The following is a 10438-nucleotide window of genomic DNA, read 5'->3' as shown; positions in this document are numbered from 1 at the left end:
AGATAGAAGGAAGAAATTTTTGATGCTGAGGGTGGTGAAGCACTGGCACAGGTTGCCCAGAGAGGTGGTGGATGCCCCATCCCTGGAAACATTCCAGGTCGGGTTGGACGGGGCTCTGAGCAACCTGATCTAGTTGAAGATGTCCCTGCCCGTGGCAGGGGGGTTGGACTAGATAACCTTTAGAGGTCCCTTCCAACCCGAACTATTCTATGATTCTATGAGTTTTCATACCCCCAGGTTTGCAAAAGGTATTTTTCTTTGTCTGCCTTGCTTCTGTGTTAATCAAAAGAAGGATAAATGTGAAAGCGTGCCACTTTATGAAACTCACATGAAGTAGGAAATAAACATTTAACAAATCAGTTAACCAATACTAATGGAAGTTGCCCAAGAACACCTATCAAGTGTCTCAGATTTTCCAAAGACTCTGCTTTTTTCCATGCTTAATTTTAGAAACTTCCTTTGAAAATTTATTTCATTTATGTAGTAGTCTTCATACATACAATTTTCTTTCAAGTGAGGAGTATTGAAAACTGAGTCACATTTCAACTCTGCTATCCCTAAAACAAATTTATCATAAATTTTCTGATTGCTTTTTATTTGTTTTGAATACTGCATTTTCCCCTTGTTTTGCCTATATCACTCTAAGTTGAATTGTAGGGAATGAATATATTTGATCTCACTAATCACCTTTTGACATTTATTTATTTGCTCAGGTTCATCAACTTGGCTGTGAAGTTGTAGTCCTGTTGCTAGAACTGAATCCTGATCAAATCAATCTCTTCAACTGGGCTATAGATCGGTGTTATACTGGATCATACCAGCTTGCCTCTGGATGTTTCAAAGCCATTGCAACTGTGTGTGGAAGCAGGTATTAATTAATGTATTAATCTACACTTTTGAATGTAAAGAAAAATGCAGGTTCAGCTTGTGTTGTAAAGAATTGTTAGTCACACTCTTATGTTATATCCTCTCAAACAACTCTTGGGGACTGTATCACTTTATTTCCATGATTCTGAAAACAAAGTGATGTGCTTGGTAGAAGATGCTCTTACTATATGTATATTTGAAATCTGTGGCATTTTTATGCTATTTTGCTCAGGAAGATAGAAAATAACGACAACACTTTAATTTGAACATAGGTCATAAATCTAGTTTCAAAAGACGGCATGGTTTTTCATTTACTTTAGAAAAGGAAAAACATTTTAAATGTTATTAGCTTAAAAGTAATTATTTTGTTCTTTTTCTAACTGGCTTTCATTTTATTTGGTTACCTGTTCCTTTTCTGTAGACTGGTATCATCACTGCTGCTAATGCTAAGCAAGCACAAGCTACATGAAGACACAAATACAAATATTGCTTTTGTGTCAGGCCTTCAGAAAATTTTTCTTTTTTTGTTTTGTATTTTTTCAAGACAAAAGTTATAGAGAAATTTAGTGGTAGTCTAAAAAAAGAAGATAATTTGCACCTAATTAAAATCTGAAAAATTTAGTCTGGACAAAAAATAATTTGGCAAGATATGTGATCAGCATAGTTCAATAGAGAAATACTTGGGAATATAGCAAATCAAAATAAGTATTTTAGAATTTATCTGTAAAAACATTTTGTTCTTACAGGAATAACTAGACTATAGACTGCATTATACTGAGATTTTAAAAATATGAATGGAATTTTGTGTTTGCAAATGCAGTTATTTTAAGAGGTTTTTTTGTTTATTGAACACATGAACATATGAGGTTTTCAGCCAGTCTTTTTTCCTCAGATTGTGTTACCTATGCCACTCTGTCCTAAAAATTAATCTTTCACATACCTACAGTAAAAATTGAGAGTATGATCTGCATGATTTACTTTGAAGGGAAAGTCCAATTTCTATCAAGTTGGGGATTTTTATTATTATTTGAAAGTTGTTAACAGTTTTCTTCTGTTGTCTGTCAACATGTATAGAGAGGCCACTGCTTAACTACTTGCAAAATGAGCAGTAATTTATCTCACTGTTGATGTCTGTCTTCGTAGAAAGAAGCCACTTCCCTTAACTTCTTTTTTATTATTATTTTTTAAACTTAGTGGAAGGGCAAAGAGACAGGTGTAGAGGGTGCATTGAAGCTAGTATTTGGAATTACCAAGAATGTCCCATTCCACACATGTATTTGCCATATTTTTAACACGAAAATACCCAAATAGGCATTCTGCAGCCATCCAGGAGCACAGTAGCTCACATCTAGGATGAGAAATTGATGGTTCACAATTAAATAAGGTGCATTTACAAATCATCATGAAAAAGCGGAAACTTATTTAGTGAAAATCCAAATGTGATATGGGAATTGCTTTTCTAGCAATACTCTCAATAGGTTAACACTTTAATATGTTTAACCTTACAATTAATGTTGACTTTATAGATAGTGGACTTTTAGAAGCAGTTCCTCATGTTTACTCTTTGAAAACAATTTTGATAGAACTGTCTAACATCTGGGACTATTCATGTCAGAGATAGTGCCTTTTCTCCAAAGGGACTGTTTTAATTGCAGCTTGGCTTAAGAAGAAGTACTTTATCCCTGGAAATTTTCGTGCTACCCATCTTCTGTCATGGGTGTTGGCCTGTTCTATAAACAGTTTATGCTATAAATTAAAATGAATTGACAGTTATAGACGCAGGTATTGCATTTCTCACTGTGGGTAACTCAGTGCATTCCTAAGCATTAGTCTAAGGTAATTATAAATAATCCCTTCTTTCTTCCCATTCACCAGATGGCCCTTTGATCAAGCAGTGTGTATTCATAAAAGCTCCCTTTCCCATATTCTGGTGGTAGAACAGAGAAAAGAAAGATTACATTCTCTTTAGACCATATTACAGAGTAAATTAGAGTGAATATAATGTGCATTCCTCACCAAGATTCACAAAAATGTGCTGTTTATTCTTCTAGGAACTATCCTTTTGATATAGTGACACTTTTAAACTTGGTGCTGTTCAAGGCATCTGACACCAACAGAGAGATTTATGAAATTTCCATGCAACTTATGCAGGCATGTATCAGCTACTTTTTTTTAAAACCAAATGCATGTGTCCTATCTTTGGGTTTCTTTGTGAACTTATAAAGTACTGTTTATTTGCTTTTTAGTTTTGTTTTGAAAATAAACGGTTAGTTTTGTCTTCACTATAAATACTTACAGGAATATTTATATAAAAATTAATGGGAAAATATTAGTTATGATGTCTTTCAAATTTGGAGAGTATACTCCGAAGCATATAGATCATTCTCTGATATCTAAACTTAAAACGCTGATGTTTCCTGAATGAATGAATTTTTATTGTTTCATTGTATTGTTTTTTTCTCTTTCATAGATCCTTGAATCAAAGCTTTTTGTTTATTCAAAAAAGGTAGCTGAGCAAAGACCGGGCAGTATCTTGTATGGTACACATGGTCCATTGCCACCTCTTTACAGTGTCTCACTTGCCCTTCTTTCATATGAACTAGCAAGGATGTATCCTGAACTTACCCTTCCACTTTTTTCAGGTACCTATATCTATTTGACTTATTATCTATTTTACATTTTTGTACAAATGGTAGAGTGCTAAGACATTTCCACCTGTGAACAGCAATTCTGTTTATAAATTTAGCTTGACCTGGTTCTGTTCTGGTTCGGGTCAAATCAGATTTAGGAATGCAATATATATTTCCTAGAGGTACTTAAACAAAGTACAGAACAGCTATTTAAAAACCTTGGCTGGGGATTCTGTGCCGCTTGGGTAACTTTGAAATTACAAGGGCACTGGATAAGTTAAAGTGACATTGGCAAACTCTACTATAATGGGTTCTCGTGTTAAGCGTAGTGATTCTTCTTATACATACATTTATATAGATGATACTTGTGAGGATCGAATTCTTCATTTTGTATAAGCATGACTTCAACTTTGGGAAGATTGATTGCATGTGTCCAGTTTTAACAATGATTCAAATCACTCTGAATGACTGATCTCTACCTTCTATTTGCCACATCTGCAAGTCATTAGTATCATTTTAATTTTATCAGAAATACATTTTGTCAGGGTTACTGAGAAAAATGTTAAAGAATCAGACCTGCAGGAGCACCATTCAGAATATGCCCACCGTGAGACTATTCCTGGGAACAATTAAACGTTTTGAGACCTATCTGTCTGCCTTAATCCATCTAATGTGTTGCTCTAGTTTTTAAATAACAGAATGCAATGTCTGTAATCGTGGGAATTCTTACTGGCTCTTAAAAACCCTTTCTGTTGTTTTTACTCAGTCTGTAGGGGCTGGAAGAAGGGTAAAGGAACAATATATCATCCATTTCTTAGTGCCCAAGATACCATGAGTTATAAATTAGGGAAATTTTGATGGCTCATTTATCTTAAAAAAAGCAAATGTTGTTCATTATTACTGATACCATCTATTCATGTTGCTGTAGTGGCTTTGTTGTTTAAAAGAACTCAGATACACAGTCCAAATCAGAGCCCCTTTCTATATATCTAGAATCACAAGGAGAGAGAACAGTGTATATCTTGAAGATTTTTTAAAACCAGGCAAGAAAGGGAATGTTAACTGTACTGATTTTACAGAATAATTCTGGTAAAGGGAGCTAATGTGGTTCACCTTGGTGGGAAGCCTCTCACTGTATTTCTTATCCCCAATTTTCCAAATCCATTTCCCTTACAGTGCCAGTTCTTTTTTTGTAAACTATATAAAGTGCTGTATACAACACTCCTGGACTGGCAGCCGACTATGAATTTTATAGGCTTCCCTACAGGGAATAAGACTTCTAATATATACAAGGTGTTTTTGTAAACTCAGTATAAGAAGTGCCTTAAGTTTTAAACTATAGCTTAGAAACGTGGAGGCTGATGGGGCACTTGTAATTCTTTTGTATGTTTATTGTAATTCTCCAAAAGCTCTTGAAATTCTAGAATAACAGCCAGTAACTGAATTATCCTTTTTCCTCTTCATTGACATCTGTTTCACTTAATACATAATGTGGCACAGTAACAAGGGGTGACTTGCTGTTCCTAAGCCCAGACTATGTTAGTTATTTTAGACAGAAGGCCTGACCAATTGCTTGCTATTATTGACCATTAAATTAATGTTTCTCTGTAGGAAGCTCAAGCACATGCTTTTGTATGCTTGTGGTTGCAAGGTAAAAACTATCAGGTGGTCTAAAACGCGTCAGAAATATGATTTAAACCGTGTAGTTAAGGTTTCCTTCATAAACTAACATGTTGTCCTTTCCAACTTTTACTATTTTAGAGGTAAGCCAGAGATTTCCAACAACACATCCAAATGGAAGACAGATCATGCTTACCTATCTGCTACCGTGGCTTCATAATATTGAACTTGTAGACAACAGACTGCTCCTCCCTGGTTCAAGCCCTACCACTCCAGAAGATGAACTGAAGGACAAGGATGGGGAAATAACAGTCACAAGTGGACTAAAAGGCAATGGCTGGGGCTCTCCTGAGGCCACCTCACTGGTTCTTAATAATCTCATGTATATGACAGCCAAGGTAAAAAAGTAAAACAAACAAAAAACCAAACTGTAAAACACTTTCTGAAATATTCAAACTTATGTTTCTTAAGCAAAAGGTACTTCTTAGGTTTCTTCCCTCTGATTCCAGAAATTTTGCACTGGAACTAATTTAGCACTTTGTACTAATCAGACACAACCTTCATTTGAAGAAGTTCCTTCACTTTTTCTTTTAAGGACAATGCTAAAACTGTTCTCTTTCAAAACATGAACAAAGAAAAGTGTTTTACCCTTTTTAAAAAAAAACTTAAAAGAGAGCATTAAGGATTAGTTATAGAGGAACTAAGTTCAGTTCCCTCCTGTATCACCTCCTGTGTTAATGTCTAAGGCAGCAGATGAAAGTTTATTTGGGGTGAGAATGAGCACCTGGAATTTGTCCTACTGAAGCTCTTGTACTTTCTAGGAAACACTTAAATATTCTTTGAGAGAGAGAAAAGGAAAAAATTAGTATAAATTTCTAAGGTGCTAGTTAAAGCATTCTTTTGTAAAAGGGAAGGTATTTTACATCCCAGGTCCTGATAAAGGACCAAGGATTCCTTTTTTCCAGTTACTTACTCATGTAAAATGCCTAAGCAGCTGGTGGAGAAGGTACTGGGAATCTGTCTTTTCCTTCTCTTTGCTGAGTTGCGGGCTGCTATACTAGTGTGCGGTGCCTGCTCTGGCACTGCTTTTGCCAGATTCAGTACATATGTCTAAACTGCTAAATACATAAACCTCAAGAAGTAATGCCTGGTACCTATGTCATATGGGACAGAGTGGGTCACATTTCCTGTCCTGCTCAGCAGAATGTCTGTATCCATGCTACATAGCAGTTGATTCTGGATCTTGCCTCATTGTTGAGGCCCTGTAAGTAAAACATAATTATTATTATTTTGTGTGCATTTTGTCATATGAGCATGTCTGAAGTAATGTGGGGGCTGTGCTTCAGCCCACCAGAATGTTTTTTTGATACTTGTTGCATATCCAAGGCATGATACTGGCTTGTGAATTATCTGATGGTACGGAGTCTCTAGGACATTGTTAGAGGAATTTTATGGGTTGAAAACAGATGTGATGTAGTCTCACCTTTACTGCCTATCAGCAGCAGTCCTTGGAGCAAGTTGCTTCCAAAACCGCACAAAGTTTTTGTTCCAGAGTGAACAAGTATGCTTTCTTCAAACCAATTGATTGATCTAGCTTTGAGGCTGTATGTGTGATAAAGGGACTGGCACCTGCAAGTGCCAGTATAGATGACAGTAGATGTGGATGCCAGTGACAGTGTAGAGGTAGCTAATATGTATTAAATCATTTTCAGTAGAATAGCATGACCTGGAGATTGCCACTCCTCTCCTAGCAGAATGTAAGTCTGTGCAGTGGTTAAAACAATCTTCTCAAAGTGGGAGCCAAAGATTTTACATAGGAAGCAGAACAGCTTCAATTCTAGACTCCCACATCCTGGATGCACACACTAACCATTTAAATGACTAGACAAAAGGGAGTCATTCCTATAACTGTGTCTTGCAAAAGAGAGCAAAAGCTGCTCGTTTCCAGTTAGCAAAGGGCTGTCTAATGCTTAATTCTGTTAGGATTTACTCAGGAGAGAGGTACCGAATTGTTCACTACTGTGAAGGCTGAAGCACTTAGGTACAGACATGCAGAAACAGAACTTCAGTTGCTTGAACAACTGTAAAGATGAAACCCAATAAACTGCTTGATTTTAGGATCACCTTTTGAATTTACATTCCTGAAAGACTTTTTTTTGGTGTGATTTAAGTCCTTCTGTGGATCTGAACCTAAATACTTTTAAACAGAATTTATGCTCTGAAGTCTGTCAGGTAGCTTTTGAAAATACTGTTTTGTCACTTCTGACAGCATTTTACTGTTGGTTTTGCATGAGAAAATGCTCTAAAAGAGCATGCCTTATTTTGGAGGTCTGCGTATTTCAAGAAATGTATGCATATGATCCTTTGCAGTATGGAGATGAAATTCCTGGACCAGAGATGGAAAATGTCTGGAATGCTTTGGCCAACAATGAAAAATGGAGTAACAACCTTAGGATAACACTGCAGTTTCTCATTAGTTTGTGTGGTGTTAGCAGTGATACCATCCTTTTACCTTATGTAAGTGTTTGCACTTTATTTTCTTTACTATTGGTTGCACAGGTTTAAATGAAGAAAACAGCTATCACCTGCAGAAAATGAATTTCTGTTTCAAAAATAAGAAGTACCGACATATTCCCTAGCACACTGAACAAAATTAAATCGCGGGAATAAATGAGCCAAGAAACTGAAATTCAAGAAAGGAATTTAATAGTGGGAATCTCGGTCTCCACCAGTGGAGCACACCTCATTTCAAGCAGGAGGTGGGCTCCTCTCAAGCAAAGAGCAACTTTGCATGTCTGCGTAAGGGGCCAGTAACAAGGACTGGCCATAAATTGCCAGAATGAATGAGAAAAAATATTAGAAATATTAGAAAATATTTTTTCATGTCAGAATTGCATAAAAATATGCAATTTATGTATATATTTAAAATTTTATTAAAAAGGCAGAATGGCTGTTCAGAGGTTAAATAACTTGCATGAAAAATTAAGATAAGTAAAAATACTAAATGCTTATAATTTTTCTCAGTAACCAATTAGTTTACAAAGCTATTAGTTAAACTTTGAAAGTCCTTTAAATAATGGATGTTATATCATGAATGGGACATAACATCCTATGATCTTATTAGTTTGTTTGTTGTAAAGATTTAGGTGTTCCTTCAGAAAAGCATGTAGTTTTAAGAAAGTGCTACATTCTCTTCTCCTTCAGCAGACTAAGGCTTTCTGTGGGACATCTCAAGAGACACAAGATAGCTAACCTTCATAAGCTCCTTACCGTATCAACTTTTGCCTTTGCATGGCTGTCATGAATTATATAACTGTTCCTGCAATGTGCAAGTCAAACTGTGCAGGATATTGTTATTATTCACATTAAAATAAAATAAGGGCTGTCTGAGAAAAGCAAGGTAGTCCCATTCCCATGTTCCTTATTGCCCAGTTGCTGGGTGAAATGGAATCTAAATTTAGTAAATTTTGCAGCACAATTACAATATGCTGTTTTATTAGTCTCTTTCTATTGATTTCCCTGAAATAAATTTGAAATTACTATTAATGTGATTAAACTTATCTAAAAAGCCTCATAAACATACTTCATTTACAGTTGCTGAAATAATACTTTGCTTAAAGTGTTTATGATGACTGCTATGCATAATAGAATAAAGGAAATATAGAAGGCTATAAAAATTTTCAAGATGTTATTGTACCATAGACATCCTGTTGGTTTCCTTTTGTTTGTAGGGTTTACCGTTCTATATTCTCAAATCAGCGCATACATATGCAAAGTCAGTGTTGCCTAGCTAATCAAAAGAGGAAAGATTTGAAAGTGGTATTACTGTAAGAACAAGCTCAAGGTTTATATGAGAAGAAGACAAAGGGGTTGATCCCAAATATCTTGAGGGTAATGAAGATCTTTCCATCAATTGTGACAGAGTGACAGAGGCTCTCCATTCAGTGTTGACCGTGCTGTGAGCAGAAGGTTAGATGAGAGACCTCCCAGGTTCTTTCCAACCTCACTGATCCTACAATCTATGACAGACTTGGGATCAGACCCAAAGGTGGCCTTTATCAGGAGGAGCTATGTTGGCAGAGAACAAGTGGAAATCACAGAGATAAGAGACAAAATGAGGGCTGTTGTATTTCTGACAGCTTACAAAAGGAATAGGGGCAGTTTTCTAAGAGGAAGGAGTAGTCCTGTGCTGAGTATATGTCTCACTCCTAAATCTGTAGCCTGATTGGAAATGCCTGATAACCCTGTTGCCTTTTGCCTAGGAGCCCCTCACATACCTCATCCCCCCATCCAGATATTTGCCAACCCAGAGCTTTCAACACATCCTTTTTCCGAAACTGTTGCCATCCTACAGCTCTGAGCAGCCTGCCTCAAACCCCATTCCTACCCATAGCACTTCTCCTTCTTTCTTCAAATTCTTTCCAAACCCCCTTGCCTCGAAGCCTTGGCTCTCACAGTCCTGTCCTCCTCCAGGACAATGCAGTCCTCTTACTCCACAAAGAGAGCAGTCTGCTTTACCATCTCCAGCTTCATCTGCTCAGCATCTCCTATTTTGCCTGTGGGACTTTTCTGCGCTCCCTCCCAGGCTTCCAGTGGCTGTTAACAAGACAATCACATCTTCGTTGGTGGCGGCAGCTGACACGGTTCCTGTGTTTTCTGCCACCCTGTTAGTTTTCTGCCACCCTGTTAGTCTGCATTTTGTAATGTTGTCTGATTCTCAGATTTTGCAAAATCTGAAAAGTTTTCAGCTTCTGTAGGAAGCCTGACTGTGCTTATGAGTCACTCCTTAACTGATAGCTTTGTCTGGAGTAGGAAAATACACCGGGCTTATCATACGCATCTGCTCAGTGTTTTGATAATGCCCTGGAGTTTACAGATAAGAAATCATACCTAACTGCTAACTACACAAGACGGCTGATACCATAAACATTTATCTTCTATTTTCATGTAGATAACACATACACATTAGCAAATAAAGATAATTTGAACAGTTTATCAGCACTGTTCCAGCTCAGCTGGGCTCAAAAGACCAGGCAGTTGCAAGATTGCCAGTTTGCCCATCTCCTTTTGGAGCCCTCTGCGCCCCAAGGCAGTCACCAGCTGCTTCAAGCCTTCAGCCATCTGTTCTGCCTGTGTGGGTCCAAGCCAAAAGCATGCCTGACTTACATTTTTTTAAATTTTTTTTTTAAAATCAGCTAAATTCATTGCTTTGTCTCTTATGTTTCCTTTAAGCTTTTTTTTCCAGTGCCCCAGTGCAAATTGCTGAGCTGTCCTTTCTTTCACATATGTACTTAAAGATTTCTTAGAATATTTACAGTTCA

At 36.8% G+C, this 10438-nt stretch overlaps 1 protein-coding gene across 1 annotated transcript in view; it reads left to right on the top strand.

Annotated features, from left to right (window-relative positions):
- The window catches only part of FRY (furry homolog (Drosophila)), a 153591-nt gene that overhangs the window by 76712 nt on the left and 66441 nt on the right, over window positions 1–10438 (top strand). The window contains exons 29-33 of the mRNA XM_009327862.1: window positions 714–868; window positions 2919–3018; window positions 3338–3509; window positions 5259–5515; window positions 7488–7634. Of these exons, the coding sequence (XP_009326137.1) occupies window positions 714–868; window positions 2919–3018; window positions 3338–3509; window positions 5259–5515; window positions 7488–7634 (831 nt within the window). The remainder of the gene's footprint in view (window positions 1–713; window positions 869–2918; window positions 3019–3337; window positions 3510–5258; window positions 5516–7487; window positions 7635–10438) is intronic.

This window comes from Pygoscelis adeliae, unplaced genomic scaffold, assembly GCF_000699105.1.
Source record: "Pygoscelis adeliae isolate BGI_AS28 unplaced genomic scaffold, ASM69910v1 Scaffold14, whole genome shotgun sequence".
Taxonomy (NCBI): Eukaryota; Metazoa; Chordata; class Aves; order Sphenisciformes; family Spheniscidae; genus Pygoscelis; species Pygoscelis adeliae.
The sequence above is the reverse complement of the archived record's forward strand: the minus strand, read 5'-3'. Positions and strand labels throughout refer to the sequence as shown.